This window comes from Hylobates moloch, unplaced genomic scaffold (genome assembly GCF_009828535.3).
Source record: "Hylobates moloch isolate HMO894 unplaced genomic scaffold, HMol_V3 SCAFFOLD_8, whole genome shotgun sequence".
Taxonomy (NCBI): Eukaryota; Metazoa; Chordata; class Mammalia; order Primates; family Hylobatidae; genus Hylobates; species Hylobates moloch.
This window is the reverse complement of record NW_026652283.1, coordinates 97716606-97734668: the sequence shown is the minus strand read 5'-3', so window position 1 is coordinate 97734668 and position 18063 is coordinate 97716606. Positions and strand designations below refer to the sequence as shown.

The window sequence follows — 18063 nt, the reverse complement described above, 5'->3', positions numbered from 1 at the left end:
GAGTTAAATGTGCTTATGGACTTACCAGATAAACATTTATGAATATTTTCTGGTACATTTTTAAATGTGTTAAATACTTTTTCCATATAGATAGATATGATTGCTCTTCATATCAATAACTAGAAATATCTAACCAGGAAAAGTTGAGCTCACTTAGAGCCACCAATCTAATAGAACTGTTGAATCCCTGAAAATAAAACACAGACACAGATATGTATTCAATCGAAATATATTTGTCTAATATCTACAAAGTGTGAACAACTGGTCTTAAGAAAGCAGACAAAAGGCACAAAATTAGTATTACTACAGAAAAGCATTCATGCTATTTGGATTTTATAAATATTGGAGTGGCACAGTAAAAAATAAATTAAGCATTCAGCAAAAACCGGGTATTTCATTTTTTCCTTGCTTTGTATTTTGGTCACTCCTTTGACCTCATGTGTAAAGGCTAAAGACTGAAATTTAACTGAAACCATGGAATATTTATGCAGGCGCTATGTATGTTTTAGTCACAGTGCTTTCTTGCAGAGTTTGGGTTAACCAGAGAGGTGCACTTGAGGGAAAAATAATCCACAGGACATTCTCTTTTTCCCCAAACTAAATACAAGATTGAGGCTGTGGTTGTGCATGTTTTCAGGTGCATGCGTGTATTTAACTTCTAAAGCCCTTTTTCATCACAAAAGAAGTCTCCATATGATTGACTGGTTTTCTGATGTAAAAGAAGCAACTTCTCAAAAATGTATGACTAGCGCTGTGACCATGAGAGATGGGTGGAAAACTCCTTGGTGGGCCTTGGCTCTTAGTTGTCCCAAAGGTGCTCCATCCTGCAAGGCTCTGGCATAAATATTTAACAGCTTCCTGCCAACCCCCATCCAGCAGGAAATAGTTGCTTATCTTTCTTGGGCGCGGACAGACAAAACACTGAGGTGGGGAGGGAGGTGAGAATCACAATAATTTTGAAATGATAGCCACCCATACTTCTACCAGGAATGAGCCACTTTCTCCCTGATGGACAGTGATCGGGCCATGCCAGTTCACCTTCATTTTGACAGGAGTTGACTAAGTGAGAGTATCTTTGTGAGTGTAAAACATTTTTGGCAAAGTGAAAAATAGAAAACTTTAAACTTCATTGATAAAAAGGAGCTTATGATTACCCACTTTAACCTTGGTGAGTGCAGTATTTAAATGTGTAATCATACGCAGATGTTTACATAGTGCATGTGTGTGAACGTATACGGTGTGTACACACACGTGCCCAAATGGCTCTTGAATAAATTCATTCCTCTAGCAGAGTGTGGGGGTGCACTTTTCATAGTATATAATTTCCCTCTCTCTCATCATTTCTTGGATGTTAATACAAGGTCTCAGTGAATGCCAACAAAACCCTGATACTCTACTACTTTAATATTCCTACAAAAACAGGGCTATACTGGAAAGCTCTGCACCTCCACCCCATCAGTGTGCTTTCCAGAGAGGATTGAAGTATACCCAGCCATCGCCCTGCAAGAGAAGAAAGGAGGCATTATTACATGGAGACCTCTCAACAGGGAAAAGGAGAAGCAAGGATAACCGCAGCCAGTCTGTGTGTCTGCCCTGTCTTAATACCTCACACGCAGGCCAGGCTGCTGGCCTCAGTACCCCTCCTCAGCCCAGCTGTTCTTTGGAGATCTAGATGACCTTGACCTTCCTACCCTGGCATGGCAGGAGGAAACCCCAAGAAATGAGCAAAATAAAAGGGGAGCTTGGTTGGCTTCCATCCAGACTGATAACTTGGCCAAAAAAAAAAAAAAAAAAAAAGGCACTTTGACAGTGGGACAAGAGAAAAGGAGAATAGCTAGATGAATGGCCAGGGGAAAGAAAAGGCAAGGGTGTGCATACCAGTGACTTCCAGCCCACAGGGGAACACCCAACAAAGGCTCTCTCCAGCAGGCAGTAGTCACAAACAAATCAGCACACACAAGAAACACCATCAATCAAATATCAAGTGAGAAAAAGGCAAGAATTAAAATGGTATTAATACCACCTAGTTATGACTAGAAGGCGCTATACTGAATAACTGTGCTGGTGTTCAGATGACTGTTACTCCTTACATGTCCCCAGCCCTTCTGTTATGGGCATACTGGCTTTTCTTAAACTCAGGAAGAACTGTAAATGTTTTTTCCGTTGTTGCTGTTTAATGCACAACCTTCCACAGAAGCCAGACAAACTAGCTCTCTCAAGCTACTAGCTCTCTCAGGAGAAAAGGGATCCACCTCACAGAAGGATCTTTCAAGGTTTTACCTCCCCTGGGCAGGGCTCCCACACAGGGTCCCCACTCAGTGACCCATAAAGGCAAAGTCTTCTCCAGGCAGCTTTCCTGTCTGAACCAGAATCCAACCTTGAAATCTCCTTCAGTCCACAGCCTGACTCTGGGGAGAACAGTGGTGGCTTCCTGCTCTTAACAATGAATCCGCCCCAGTTACCTACTATGTTGCCCTAACTCACTTCTCAGCCTTGTATATAGACAGAATAATCCCTCTTTGTAGCAGAAGTCAGGGGTTACCAGCACCTGGGCTAAAGAAAGCCCACAGATACATTTGGATTGGCTACTGGTATTTAAATTGTTTTAAATCTTTGACCATGCAAATAGGAGATCTCTCATAAAAATTTAGATTTCTGGCCTCTCATGAACAACTAGACAATCTGTTATCACCGGGAGATGAGTGGCATCTGCCCCAGCCCTCACCGGCCTGCTGTTCATTGATGTTGCTGGGTTCCTGTGGGCCTGCTTTAAGACGTGTGGCTCCTACATTTTCATAATTTCCAATTCTGTTCTCAGAGTGCTTCCCAATCCCTCCACAACTTCAAGAGCATAAGGGCTTCAGCTGGGCACACAGTGCCCTGCCCACTTGCCCAGATATTATTTCTAGCTTCCAGTGTCACATTTGCAGGTGACAGCAACAGCATTTTAGGCACAGGACTCAGGCTGGCCTTCCCCTGCAGGACTAGCCCTTGTGGCCCACAGGAGGCAAAGCTCTGAAAGGCAATTCTTCATCAGTGAGGGCTCCAGCCCACCCAGGTGTTGAGATGGCCTGTGAGGCACTCCTCAACTAATTTGTTACTAAAGATGATAGAACAGGGGCCATGATGATTTTCTTTTTAAAAACAGAACAGTATCCAGTCTGCAGTCCCATCCCGATCCCTCACAGGCAGGCTGACATGCTTTTCTGACATAGGGATACTGGAGGGGAAGTGTCAGTTTTGCTCAGTTCTGCCCTCCCAGAAGGTTTCATGAATATTGTGGCAGAAAACCTGTCCTGAAGCCTGATCCAAAGCTGGAGACAGAACCGAGCTGCCCTAGTCCATCCCTTCCCCTGCCTGGTATTTATCCAATCTTGGGGGTTCAGCAAGAAAAACCCATCTACCGTCTCAGGACAAGTTCTCTCCTGGGCAAGGGCCCAATGACAGGTGGCAGAGTTACCTCCTGGATAAAATATTTGGGCTTCCATGGTGTGCGGAGGTTCTCGCGCTTCCGTTCCTCCACCCGCTGCTTCTCCTCCAGGTGCCGCTTCTGCTCGGTGGCTGCGTCAATGTCCCCCAGCCGTAGGTATCGGGTCACCTCCCGCCAGAGGTTCCTGGGGATGCGTGGAGGAGAGGAAACGATCAGCCAGGCCAGCTGGCTGCAAGCTCACAGAACTCTGCCAGGAGCAGCCAGAGCAGCAACGGGCAGCCAGGCAAGCCCCCTCCGGGGTAGCTCATCCCAGATACCTCAAAGACCCCGAGAGCCTGGATTTGAACCCAGGGCTACCCAGCTCCACCTCTGTGCTGTTTCTACTCTCCGCTTGTACCAGGCAGCATGCCTTTCTCAGCGCCCGGAGATTCTGGGAATCAAATCTAATAGTAGTAGTAGTAGTATGCATTCTGCTACCACTACAAACAACGGTAGCAGGCACATATGGCATTTGCCATATTTCTAAGCATTTTACATACATAAACCCATTTAATCCTCACAGCAACCCAATGATATATTGTAGATGGTAGATTCTTATCTCCATTTTACAGAGGAGAAAATTTAAGGTCCACATAAGGTTAGGTGACTTGCCCAAGGACACCACACTGGTAAATCAGAACAAGACCTGCTTTCCCACGAGGGAACCTGGAATTAGGGGTTAGAGGCTGATGCATGTGTGGTGTGTGGGTATTTGTGTGTGCATGCTTATAGTGCGGGATCTCTCATCTCCCCCTGTGTCTACACAAAGCCATTTCTCTGCTTCATGCATTCATTGTAGAATGCAGCCTAAAGGTAGTGAGGCCAGGCTGCTCGGCTCACTACCCCTCTTCAGCCCAGCTGCTCTTTGGACACTCAGATGACCTTGACTTTCCTACCCTGGCATGGCAGGAGGAAACTCCATGAAATGAGCAAAATAAAAGGGGAGCTTAGTTGGTTTACATCAATCAAGGCTGACTACTTGGAAAAAAAAGCACTTTGACAGTGGGACAAGAGAAAAGGAAAGTAGCTAGTGTTTAACACTAGTTTGTATTTGGCTTATGTTTAACACACAGCTTTCCTCCTCAGGATGTCCTTGGGACCAGCCTGTATTCAGACATACTCTGTTCTAGAGAGAAAGGAAAGGACCCATGATAAATCACCACCCAAGCACTTCCTCACTTAAATGCATCAGAAGGTCAGATTTCACAGACAAGGAACTGTCAGAATGCCAGGTGGTAGAGATTCCCTCCCTGGCTTCTAGAAAATGAGCCCTCTTCACCCAGGGGTAAGTGAATGCCCATCTTTAGGTCCTGGGCCAGGGAGCACGTGAATGCCCATTATTAGGTCCTGGGCCAGGGAGCATATCTACAGCAGGTGTCCTTAACCCTTTCCCCAGCAACAGCTCAGAGCAGCAGAAAGGCTTGAGTGCTGGCATGGTCAGGCTGAGGACAGGCGGATGGGGCTGCCCGTGAACTAGGGACAGGCAGCAGCATCTCCTGGGGGTGCAGATGCCAACAGAAGAAACCCCAGTTGCACACACACACAAGAAAACTGCTGGCACTGAGAGATAAGCCAGATCCGACTGGTCTCTCAGTCCCTGCTCTTTCCACTGTACCCTCATAACTGATTTAAGAGGAAAGACTCGCCCAAACAGTAAGGCTGGGTGAGGGAAGAAAATGAGGGGTGGGTGTTGGGTGAAAACACAGTAATTCTCATCACACACTTTCAACACACACCTTACTCTGAGGGTGGGGCTGGGCACCAGGACAGCTGGGGTCAGAGGGTCCTCTCAAGGGCAGAACCTCCCATGATAAGTCCCATCTTAAGGCAGTGGCCCCAAGTGTAGAGGGCAGAGAGCCCAAAACCAGAGACAGGGTGATGGGACCGGAACCACAGACAAAGATCTCTGCCCAAGATGAATAGGGACCCAACCAGGAGAGTCACCTGAGAGTGGGGAGGAGAATGGAGTGGAGGAGGCTCTGAACACCATGCTGAAAGAAAAAGGAGTCTCCAGGGTGGGGAGGGATGGCAGCAATTCAGTAAGAAAAGCCAAAGGAAGCTGAGGTGAGCTTGCTCTGAGGAGGGGAGGGCAACATGGCAGACGTCGAGCAAGTGGCTGAGGCAGGGCAGGACTGGCGTCTCTGGGTGCTGGCTCTGCCTTAAGTCACTGGGCCCCTGAGGGCTCTGGCCAAGGCAGGGTTTCTGCTCAGACCAAGCTCTGGGCCTTGTGAGCAGACTTACAGGTATGGGAAGACCGAAGACCACAGAATTATCTTCATTCTACCACTAATGGGACTGGAGTTCCCTTCCAGGAATTCTAGTTGGGGACTGGAGGCCTCACCAAGGGCTGGCACCACTGTGAGAGCTAAGACAACTGTTCTAACTGCTGTTGTCTAACCTAGCCATGCTGATGGTCCCTCCTTTGCCTCTGCAGGGAAGGCCTAGCACACCTGGCTAGGAGAGTGAACACAGGTGCTCTGAGCAGCCAAGGAGACTTGAACCAGCCACTCCACTCCTCAAGGCTGTTTCCTCTGCAGAGAACAACGATGGGTGGGCTCAGTATCCCTATAGAGCAGTCCCCCTTTACCCATGGAGGATGCATTTGGAGACCCCCCAGCAGATGCCCAAAGCCACAGATAGTACCAAACCTGTATATACTATGTTTCTTCCTATACATACATACTTATGATGTCATTTAATTTATAAATTAGGCATAGTAAGAGATTAATAAAATAGGACAATTATAACAATATACCATAATAAAAGTTATGTGAATGTATTCTGTCTCTGAAAATACTGTAATATTTTCAGGTGGTGGCTGACTGCAGGTAACAGAAACTAAAGAAAGCAAAATCACAGATAAAGGGGGCTACTGTAGCTTGTTCCCTATTTCAGTAAAATCCACATAAACAGACAAAAAGAGGTAGCACCTTCTCTCTTACTCTGGCACCAGACTCCATCCCTGCTCTAAGCTGAATTCTGAGTTCCCATAGGCTAACAAGCAACAAAGAGTCTTAATAAGGAGTAGCTAAACTACTCTGATATCCTTGAAAGAAAAGTAGCAGGTGATCATAGTTTTGTTCTCAATAGCTGGATCAGAAACAACAGTCATGTCATGATATGAACCACAGGTTTCCCCATTCTGGGAATGCTTCATCAGAGGCAGTGTGGGCAAGGGGATGGATTTCTTTCCTTATCACAGTCTTCCCCTTGTCCTGCTACTGCTGCCCAACAGGATGTACTGAAAAAGACAACTGGTAAGAGTCCAAGCTCTCCAGTTAGACACAGAGAAAGGTTATGCTCACTGTTCTCAAATAAACTGATTAACAAGCAGGAGTGTACTAATTCTACAGCAAAGCAAAGGTTCCAGGGATACTGAAGCTGTTTCCATTAAACCCAGTTATTAATATAATGTATTATCTATGCATACTGTGGTGTCCCTGCTTTGTTCCCACTTATAAGAACTGTTTCTGTTTGTTACAAACTCTTGTAGTAATAGTAAAGCTTTCACAAAATCATCTGTAATCGCATTTTAACCCTGCATCGTATTTCTAAAGAGTGTATGCTCTTAGATTAGAGCAGCAGTTGGCAAACATTTTCTGTAAAGGGCCAGAAAGTAAACATTTTAGGTTTTGCAGTCCGTATGGTCTTGGTTGCAACTACCTAACTCAGCCATTGGTAGCAGGAAGGCAGCCATAAGCCATATGTAAACGAATCATGGCTGTGTTCCAATAAAACTTTATTTACAAAATCAGCCTCAGGTTGGATTTGGCCCACAGGCCATAGTTTGCTGATGTCCTACATTAAAAAATAAAACTGGCATATTCCAAGGAGATTCTGCTTCTGTGCCTGCATAAACATCACATTAAGTGGCTGCATTATATTCATACCATAGCCACAGAATAGATATACAAATTGAATGGATACTTCGTAATTTACTTAACCATTTTCCAAATATTAGACAGGTGATTTCTTTCTTTTGTTGCTTAGTTTTCTTTAAAAAAATAAACATTTTATGTTGTTTAAATTTTTTCTGAATTTAAGAGTTTGCCCTGAGAACAGATTCTTAGAAGTAGAATGTGAGATTAAAATGGATTCATGAATTGAAAGCTACTGATCCATGCAGCTAAACTGCACACACTCCTACTAGAAGGACAGGGTATAGAGTGTCAATTTTACTACACCTTTCCCAGCATTTAATTTTTTTAATAACATTGCTACTCTGGCAAGAAAAAAATAGTATCTCATTGACTCACTGTGCAGTTCTTTGATTACTATCAACTCTCTGTATTTACCTTTGCAATTAAGCAACAGATCAGAAGAGCTGACAAACTTTTGCAGGACAAGCAGTGAAGTCTGTCCTCACACCGCACCCCATGACTGCAGAATGACGTAACTGAAAGCTGAAAGGTTTTGCTCCTAAGCGACACACAGTAGAAAATTAAAATATCTAAAGAAGCCAGGAGAACATGATTCCTGGCCTGTTTCCAGTCGCTAAGCTTCAAAGTCTTCTTTCTTTTCTGTCCCTTGAGTCAAGTGCCCAGCATGACTAAGCTGGAGAGGAAGACACAGCCCGGTTCTCACCTGGACTCCATGGGTCCCTGCTTCTCGAGAGGTCTGATCTTCTTGGGATACACTGGCAGTGTGGTTGTGTCGATGACTTTGGTTTCTCCATTGTTGTAGGTGAACTCTAAAGTACCATTCCATTCCCCATGGGCTTTACAAACAATGGTGTTGGTTGGGTTGTGCTTCACTTCTGCGGTAACCCTGAATTAATGAGTCAAATGAGCACACTTTGCAAAATGATAAAAACAGAGACTTCAAAGGTACACCCATCTCTAGAGAATTTTTTTTTTATCAGGAATGGGAAGGAGGGATTGCTTTTGCAGCTTTGCTCAAAGACTAGCTCTTAAAAGATGATCTAATATCCTTGAACAGCAAAAGAAAGCATCACTGGAAATAATAGTGATATTTGAATAAAGTCTATAGATCAGTTCATAGTAATACAGCAATGCTAATTTCTTAATTGCGATAAACACAGATATCACTGGGACAAAAATCAGGCAATTCAAGAAAAACAAAATAAGTGGGAAGGGGACGAGAGATAAAAGACTACAAATATGGTGCAGTATCTATAGCTCGGATGATGGGTGCACCAAAATCTCACAAATCACCACTAAAGAACTTACTCATGTAACCAAATACCACCTGTACCCCAATAACTTATGCAAAAAATTAATTAAAAAAAGGAAAACAAAATAGCATATACTCTCTCTTCTCCAAAATAGCATCTAATAATGCTACATTTTAACCCTAAAAAGAGTGTAAGAGTGTAGGGTGAGCTTTTCAATCCTTAAATCAGGCCTATTTTGTATGGGGTCATACATGGTTGCCCACAATCCCAACAGAGCTTATGTTGGAAAAGGAGGGAAACATCCACTCCAGCATCCACACATCCCCTGAATGAAGGCTGAGCAAAACCTAGAGTCTCAGTCTCAATCAATACCTTCCTGCTCACAGTAGTGGCTCTGAGGAATGACTTCAACCTCTCTTTTAAAGGACCTTTGTGGAGATTTGCGACCTCTCTTTCACCTGCCTTGCCTGTGGGAATTCCAAGTGAAAGCAGACTCCCAGCTCCCTCTCCACCATTGAGCTTTCTGCACAGTTGAAGGAACACCACAGAAACGGGGATGCCTGCCCCAAGGCAGCCATGTGTAGGATCTAAACTCCCCTTTTCCTTAAGGCCCAGCTCAGGCTGAATTTAGAGTTTTCAAACAGACTGGGAGGCTTTCTCCTTGAGCATAAAAACAGTCACAGTTCTTAGGTAGCAATGCAGAGGCTCACAGGCAGGTATGAGGCATCTTCTGGGTTGCACACAGTGGAAAGATATTAGTGGCATTCCGGTAAATATTTAACAACTGGATCTCCAAAAGGGAAAACACCTGATTTGTACCATTTGCCAATTTCTGTGGTGCCCATCATGGCTGATTTCAGCTACTAACATGATAGCACTGAACGTGAAGTACACATAAATCAGTTCTTATGAGCTGGTGTGTGCTGGCTCCAGCTGCCCCCAAGGGTGTCCACGTGCCCCTGTGACACTCTGACACACTCACACTAATACCATGCAGAATAATGCTTTCCAAGAAAAAGGGCAAAGATGGAAGTTTGTTTGTACCGTATATCTTGCTTACACAGTAGAGCTGTGCTAAAAGAGGAATATTTTTTATAGCTGCAGCAATAAAAACAAGTTTGTGCTTCCTCAAAGAGCAGACCTCTTCTTCAATTACTTAGGCTTGGGCTTCCCCAGTTTTTCAAAAGAAAGAAATGATCCTGACCTCATGGATGCATGACACAGAATTGAGGATAGTGTAGCCAACTAATGTGAAATGGGGAACTGTCTGGCTATGTCTGGGTTCATAGATTCAATCACTTTAGAGCAAAGCAACAAACTGTGGCTTCAGAAGGGAGAGTTTATTCCAACAAACAGAAGTGCTTTTATTCTCTGGCGTGTGCTCTGCAAATGCAACACCAAAGATTTAACCTTAAGTTTAGAGTGGGGAGGACTCCAAAAAACTGCCATGTAAGGTAGGGAAGAGGCATCTCTTTTGGAAAAGACCTTAACAATTTTATCTTGATTTTCAACTCATCCCATTACTGAAACTCAGTCTTCTAATGGTGAAAGGAAACTCAGGGCGTTGTGTTAAGACAAAGCCAGAGCCTCTCCAGCCAGCTCCTACCTGTGGACTTTCCCTCCATAGAAAGGCTTCGTGTGGAATATCACTGTCGCTGAGTACCCAGTCTTGGCACAGTTGATGCTGACTTTTCCTCCGAGCTCCACCCATGGGATGGTGAGAATGGACCGGGCGTAGGCACTAGGCAGGGTGAATACGTACTCCTCCCCGTGTTCCAGGAGCCTCAACACACCTCCAGGGAGAGAGGAGGGAGAGTTAGCCATGCAAACACGCGAAGAGGGCACTGGGGATCAGAAGAAATGAAGATGGGAAACCACAGAGCCTCCTGCACAGATGTCACACCTCCCACCTCTGCAGAGGTGAGCTGCTTGTTCACTGTGGGCTCTACTGTGTGCAAGGCACTGAGAATACAGCAGTGAACAAGACAGACCCACTTTCTGCCCTCAGAGAGCAGAACAGAAAGGTGGTCATTAGTCACCAAATGAACACAAAATTATAACAGTGATAAAGGTAGGAGGGCAAGGTGGCCAGCACAATGGAGGCCTCCAACAGGAGAGACTGACCTGGTAAGGGAAGGTTTCCCTAAGAAAATGAACAGGGGAAGGAAGAGTGTTCCGGGCAGGGGGAAGAGCATGTGCAAAGGCCCTGGGGTAGGAAGGAGCCTGGTAAGTGTGAAGAGGCTGGGAAGAGGGCCCACATGCAGAAGAAAGATGGTATGTATAGGTGTGGAGGATGACCAAGTCAGCAGGGGTCAGACCTTGTCTTTTAAACTTCTAGGAAGAGTTCTGCCTTTATCCTGAGAGCTACAGAGACAACCTCAATGGTTCTCATGAAAATAGAGAAATCAGGCTGTACAGCTGCTGTCAGCAACCTTGGGAAAGACATCTGCCAAGAGTGGGACTCTATAACACTTAATGCCCACGCACTTCCAGAGAAAGGGTTCTCCAACCTACACCCCAAAGTGGGAAAGGCCTTATTCCTCTCAAACCAATGCAGAATTTTGTTCATTTTTCTAGGGAACAGGGCCACAGTTTTCATCAAGTCCCCAAGACTACCCCCAAAATACAGAAGCTCCCAGGACTGCCATAGAGTTGTATACAGAGGCCCTATACAGCTGGCAGAGGCCCTGAGACCCAGCACTACAGCTCTCTTAAGATCACATCTTCACAAGGCACTTCTCAGTCTCCCATCCAATACTTTGGCACTTGGCTCCCTAGAGATGCATATTCTCGGCTGCACTCCAGCTCACCCCAGGCCTCACTCTAGGGTTGCTCTGAGCTCGTCAAGAGTGCTCTGAGCGTTAGGAGGGTAGAGGACCAGAGGTGGTTAGCAACAGCACCTTCCTGGGCTTCCAGTCCTCCACTGGAAAGAGTGAAGAGTGGGGTCAATGGCTCCCACATGAGAGCACTTTCCAGCTGCCAGACATTCCTGGGAGCTCCACATGAACTATCTTCTTCAGCTCACAACAGCCCTATTTGGCAATGATTATCGTTTTAATAAGAATGAGGAAACAAACTTTTAAGAGAGGTTAAGTAATTCAGCTGTTTAATACTCCCCTCTTAGGCTACATACGCATCTAAATCACTTAGCGCTAGAATTTGCGGGGGGGAGGGGGGAGAGGGGGGCGGGAGGGAGGAAGAGAGAGAGAGAGGAAGAGGGGGGGGGGGGAGGGGGGGGGAGGGGGGGAGGGGGGGAGGGAAGAGGCGGGGGGGGGGGGAGAGGGAGAGGGAAGGAGGGGGAGTGGGGAGGGAGGGAGGGCAAGTTTCTTTTAGTATAGATGAGCTTGCCAGGGGAGTCTGAGGAGAGATGGGGTTAATTTGTACAAAGGGGCCGGGCGCGGTGGCTCACGCTTGTAATCCTAGCACTTTGGGAGGCCGAGGCAGGCGGATCACGAGGTCAGGAGATCGAGACCACGGTGAAACCCCGTCTCTACTAAAAATACAAAAAATTAGCCAGGCGTGGTGGCGGGCACCTGTAGTCCCAGCTACTAGGAGAGGCTGAGGCAGGAGAATGGCGTGAACCCGGGAGGCGGAGCTTGCAGTGAGCCGAGATCGGGCCACTGCACTCCAGCCTGGGTGACAGAGCGAGACTCCGTCTCAAAAAAAAAAAAAAAAAATTTGTACAAAGGAGTCATGGTTGCTGTTAGTTTCTAAAGTCAATACTAAGATGTGTTCAACTATAGTTCAATTTACTGTGGAGAATTCCTCTAATTGCCCATGCACTACAGTATTTAGGACACACTAGCCTTGTCCGAACCAACAACATCACTCTCAGCTCTTAGTTAAATCCATTAAAGTCAGTTTTCCCAACCCATGAAATACTTGGCTGGTTCTGAAAACCCAAGTTGACATGCTAGTATGTGTTTAGGGGCCTCAATCCCTCCCAGTGTGGAGAGGTCCTCAGACACATGGATACATGCAGGCACTGAGACACCCAGGAGAAGCAGATCATGTGGGCTGGACTGGAGGGCAGGTATCACAGCAGCATTTACATCCTATCTCTCTCTGGCTGGGAACATAATTGAGTACATTTAATGCAAATCCACAAATAGCATAAGTCCACTACACCAAATACACTGCATATCAGAAGAGATGGGCCTTCTCCCCTCTTCTCCACTCCAACTTGCTGGAACTCTCTTGACTAAACTCATCTTGCTAAAAGTAAAGCCCCAGGCCACCTCTTGCTCTCACTCTGTCATTCATTCTTCCTTCTGCATTTCAGAGAGAAGAGCATCCCAGATGACCCTGGAGGCCTTGTCCTATCCAAGCAGTTAAGGGAGGAGTGTTGTGTTCTGAGGAGAATTAGACATCGGTGTTTCAATCCTGATAGTTTCTGATCAGGACCCTTGGAGAAGAATGGCCAAGTCTGACACTTTTTTGTTCAAAGCCTATCTTTATACCTGACTTCTCTGAATTGGATTCAGAAGACAGCCCAAAACAGGTGGAAAATTGCAGCCAATGTCAAACACAGATCAACACTTGGTTATTCTTGACCAACAGCCAGGGAAAGTGGAAGAGAGAGAGGTCACCTCAAATATCCCTCTCTACTCAAGTTTTACCTCCCAAGACCCCAATTCCTTGGGTGCCAGCTGTATCCTCACAGACTTGGAGACTGTGGCAGCTGAGAGAGGCCCCTGGACCCTGAAGAGAAGGCTACCATTCACCATGCCTTCAAGGTCCCAGAGGAGACGGTCCACTGCCACCCTCCCGACAGCACTAATGGGCTACAGATAGCCCCCAACTTACTATGGTTCAACTTACAATGTTTTGACTTTACAATGGTGCCAAAGCAGTAAGTGTTCAATAGAAAACATGCTTTGAATTTTGGTCTTTTCTGAATCTAGTGATATATGGGATGACACTCTCATGTAATGCCGGGCAGCAGCAGGGAGGCTCTTTTCCTTTTTTGGAGACAGGGTGCCACTCAGTCACTCAGGCTGAAGTGCAGTGGCGCGATCATGGCTCACTGCAGCCTTGACCTCCTGGACTCAAGCAATCCTCCTGAGTAGCTAGGACTACAAGCATGCACCATCATACCCAACTAATTGAAAAAAAAATTATTTATAGAGACGAGGTCTCCCTATGTTCCCAAGCTGGTCTTAAACTCTTGGGCTCAAGTGATCCTCCTGCCTCTGCCTCCCAAAGTCACTGTAAACAAACTCCTATATAGGTTGGATATTTGACCCCCTCCAAAACTCATGTTGAAATTTGATCCCCAATGTTGGAGGTGGGGCCTAGTGAGAGGTGTTTACGTTCATGGGGAGGGATCTCTCATTAATGACTTATGGCCATCCTAGCAGTAATGAGTGAGTGCTCGCATTAGTAGTTTTTGCAAGAGCTCCCCTGAGAGCTAGTTGTCAAAAAGAGGCTAGGCCTGTGCAGTGGCTCACTCCTGTAATCCCAGCACTTTGGGAGGTGGAAGTGGGAGGATGGCTTGAGCCCAGGAGTTTGAGACCAGCCTGGGCAACATGACAAAGCCTCATTTCTATAAAAAAATTTTAAAAAAAATTAGCTGGGCATGGTGGTGAGCACCTGTAGTCCCAGCTACTTGGGAGGTTAAGATAGGAGGATCGCTTGAGCCCGAGAGGTCGAGGCTACAGTGAGCTGTGGTCACATCACTGCACTCCAGCCTGGACAACAGAGTGAGACCCTGTCTCAGATAGATTAGATAGATAGATAGATAGATAGATAGATAGATAGATAGACAGACAGACAGACAGACAGACAGACAGACAGACAGATAGATATAGATAGACAGATAATAGATGATAGATAGATAGACAGACAGACAGACAGACAGACAGACAGACATAGATGGAAAACTGCCTAGCACCTCCCCCACCTTGCTTCTGCTCTTGCCATGTGACCCCCACACAGGGGTTCCCCTTCCTCTTCCACCACGAGTGGATGTAGCCTGAGGCCCTCGTCAGAAGCAGATGCTAGTGACATGCTTTTTGTACAGCCTGCTGAACTGTGAGTCAAACCTGTTTTCTCTCAGATATTCCTTTATAGCAACGCAAATGGACTAGGACACAACCCATCCTCTCGAGTGTACTGTGCTGCCGGATGATTCTGCCCAACAGCAGGCTCATGTAAGGGTTCTGAGCATGTTTCAGATAGGCTGGGCTAAGCGAGTATGTTGCTAGGCTAGGTATATTAAATGTAGTTTCATCTTAGGATATTTTCACCTTCGGATGGGCTTATTGGGACATAACCCCATCATAAGCCAAGGAGCATCTCTACTTGGTAGTAAAATCCTTCCAGGCGAGCAATATGTCTCCCTGGCACCATAACCTCACCCCTAATGTCTACTGCGTTCCTATTTTGTGGTTCACCCTTCAGGTCCTTAATCGGGATACCTTGGGGACTCCCACCACTCGCATGTCTAGCAGGAAACCTCTACAGACTGGAAACACACAACAGCCACAAACTCAGCTGGCTGGCATTCCTAGTCTCATTCATAAATATGAACTTTGTAGTAAGGTAGGATTGTACAGCTGAGATTTTCTTCACCATGTTTTTTCGTGGAGAATACGCCACAACTTTTTTAAGACCTGGATGAAATCTTAGAGGATCATTCCAAGTCCTCCGTCACTCACCAGCCTGGCAATCTTAACTTCTCTGTGCCTCAGTTTCCTCATCTGTGATGCAGAGATAATGGTATCTGTATCTCCCACGGCTGTGGTAAAGATAGAGAAGGCGATTCTAAACTCAGCTAACAGCACTGCAGCATGGCACACTGCCAAAATCCTGAAGGTTTTATGTCTTAATTACTCCTCATTCTTTAAAGCAGCCTCTCGATGGGTATCACCACCTGGCAATAAAGAGGAAACTACAGGGCCGGGCACGGTGGCTCACGCCTGTAATCCCAGCACTTTGGGAGGCTGAGGCGGGCAGATCACGAGGTCAGGAGATCGAGACCATCCTGGCTAACGTGGTGAAACCCCATCTCTACTAAAAATTCAAAAAATTAGCTGGGCGTGGTGGCGGGTGCCTGTAGTCCCAGCCACTCGGGAGGCTGAGGCAGGAGAATGGCGTGAACCTCGGAGGCGGAGCTTGCAGTGAGCCGAGATCATGCCACCCACCGCACTCCAGCGTGGGTGACAGAGCGAGACTCCATCTCAAAGAAAAAAAAAAAAAAAAGGAGGAAACTACAACGTCTTCCAATGGGCTATACCTGTGAGGGATGGAAGAGACACAGGGCAGACTTTCTCTAATGTAATACTGCATAAGAGATAGCATCCTCCTCCCATTTGTCTTCAGAAAAATCTCTTCCAAATCAAGGTAAAATTTCCCCCAAGTCCTGGGGGAAGTCAGTGAGCCTCAGAGCTAAACTGATTTGAAGGCACTGGCAAGACCACATGCCTTTGGCTTTTTTCTGAAAATCCATAAATGTGTGTTCATTCATCAAATCACCTGCAATTATGCCTTCTTAGTACATACTCTTTTTTTTCAGGGTTGCATTTAAAAAAAAATCTCTCCTTAATATGAATAAAAGACTTACATTAAAATTAGACTTACAAATAGGATCACAAATATAAGTTACTTCTTCATTTGGCCTAACAGCTAAGAGAAGCTAAAAAAAAAAAAAACATCAAATAATCAATCTTTCCATGCACGGTTAGTCCTCAGCCTGGGAGATCTTCATTTGAAATTCCACAAATTGATTCACCAATAAACATAAAGGCAAAGCATTAGGATTTTCAAACTGATAAACTTAAAATAATTTTGTGCCCAATCTCAATCTGAGGAACCAAAATATTCAGCTGGGACATTCATCCTGGAAAGCAGAGTCACAGAAGGAACTCTGGGAAGTGTGTTTGCAGACCCGGCAGCATCGGCACTCACAAGCCCAGTGGCAATCATGTCGCTTCCTCTCATTAGAACTGTTTTTCCCCACAGACTCAATTAAGAGCCTGCACCATTTACCAGGCACTGATTCAGGCATTTTGAGGGAAGTGGGCTGCAAAGAGCAGCTGAACGCCCCTCAGCTCCACAGCGGTGCGAGGTTGGGAGGGGTGAGCAGCCCACACTTTCCCATGGAAGAGGTGTTAGGTTGACTGAACAGTGTCGGCTCTCACTGTCAGCAACAGAAATGAGAGGGTGGGACAAAGGGGTGCAGTCTCTGGGGTCAACGTGAGTGAATTCAGGGCATAATGAAGCACTTCATAATAGCATTTCATTACAGTCAAATATGCCACAGCCTGAAGGCCATGATTTAAGAGATAAGCCCGCGTATTTACGTTCACAATTCCAAGTGGACCCATGTAAGATCTCACTTTCATAATAAGGAGATGGAAAAAGCATTATTTACACCCAATCAACAAATTCATGGAATGTGCAGGAAATATGCGAGGGAAGGGAAATTATCCAACCTCCTGCCTTCCCCCAATCAAAGGAGCTCTGAGTGTGGGAGCCAGAACCTTCTGCTTTGAAGTTTGGAGATTCTTAGAAATAGTTTGTGTGAAAAATCAGATCCTGCGTTACAGAGGACACATTTTAATTAATACGAAAGATAAGGGGACGTGGCTACTGAAAGGACTTAGGCAAACTCAAGGCCTCACAAGAATGAGCCAAGGGTCCCCCGGCCATGCCCAGACCCACCCACAGCAGGAAAACATCAGGTGAGTGGCCAGGAAGGGCCATGTCCAGGAGAGGCCTTTCACAGTCTCTCTCCAGAATCTTCTTTCTGAACTCAGCCTGCTATTGAGAAGTTCTGAGTGGAATTTTCAAGCAGTTAGAAAAAGTGAGAGCAACAAATTCTAATTCTGCTTCATCTGCAGGCTGCATCTGAGGGCCTCAGGAGAGGGTGTTCCACGGCTTCTCAGCCACGACACTGTGGTCCTGGGCTGGGTAAAGTGAATCAAGGGCTCCAGCCTCCACCTGCTGCCTATGAGAAACAGAGGAGCTATGATCCTGAGACCTCACAGGCCTACCCTGTGGAGACACGGACTCCAATGGCCAAAATAAGACAGAGCAAAGATGTTGGTTAGTTCAGGGGACAGAGGGCTAAAAGGACCTCATCAGTCTCTCAAGTTCAGCTGCAGAGGCAATGAAAGGAGGCCACGTGCGGTGCTGGGCCGAGGGGTGCCCCGTTGATGGTGTGGCTTAAATGAAAGGGCTAGAGACACCAGAGGGAGACAGGAAGGATGAGGGTGCAGGGAAGCAGAGGGAAGAAGATGATGATGAACATGCTGTGTAGAGGGAAGAAGAGAAAGATGAACACATTGTGTGGGGAAGGGAGAATAACCAGCTTTAAAACAATCACACACGTGACACCATTGCACACCCACCTCCTTGTCGGAGCCCACCGCTGGTGGTCGGGGACAGGGGAACAGTGACTACTATTTGGTAGAGAAGGAAGGATCCTGAAGGGAGAGATTGCGTTTCTGTGAAGAAT

General features: G+C 46.1%; 1 protein-coding gene across 1 annotated transcript in view; it reads right to left on the bottom strand.

The window, feature by feature from the left end:
* Nucleotides 1-213: 213 nt before the first annotated feature.
* OSBPL10 (oxysterol binding protein like 10) overlaps nt 214-18063 on the bottom strand; it is a 336085-nt gene continuing 318235 nt past the window's right edge. The window contains exons 9-12 of the mRNA XM_032162229.2: nt 10210-10396; nt 8054-8236; nt 3461-3614; nt 214-1500 (exon numbers count right to left, since the gene is read on the bottom strand). Coding sequence (XP_032018120.1) covers nt 1456-1500; nt 3461-3614; nt 8054-8236; nt 10210-10396 — 569 coding nt within the window. The 3' untranslated portion in view covers nt 214-1455. The remainder of the gene's footprint in view (nt 1501-3460; nt 3615-8053; nt 8237-10209; nt 10397-18063) is intronic.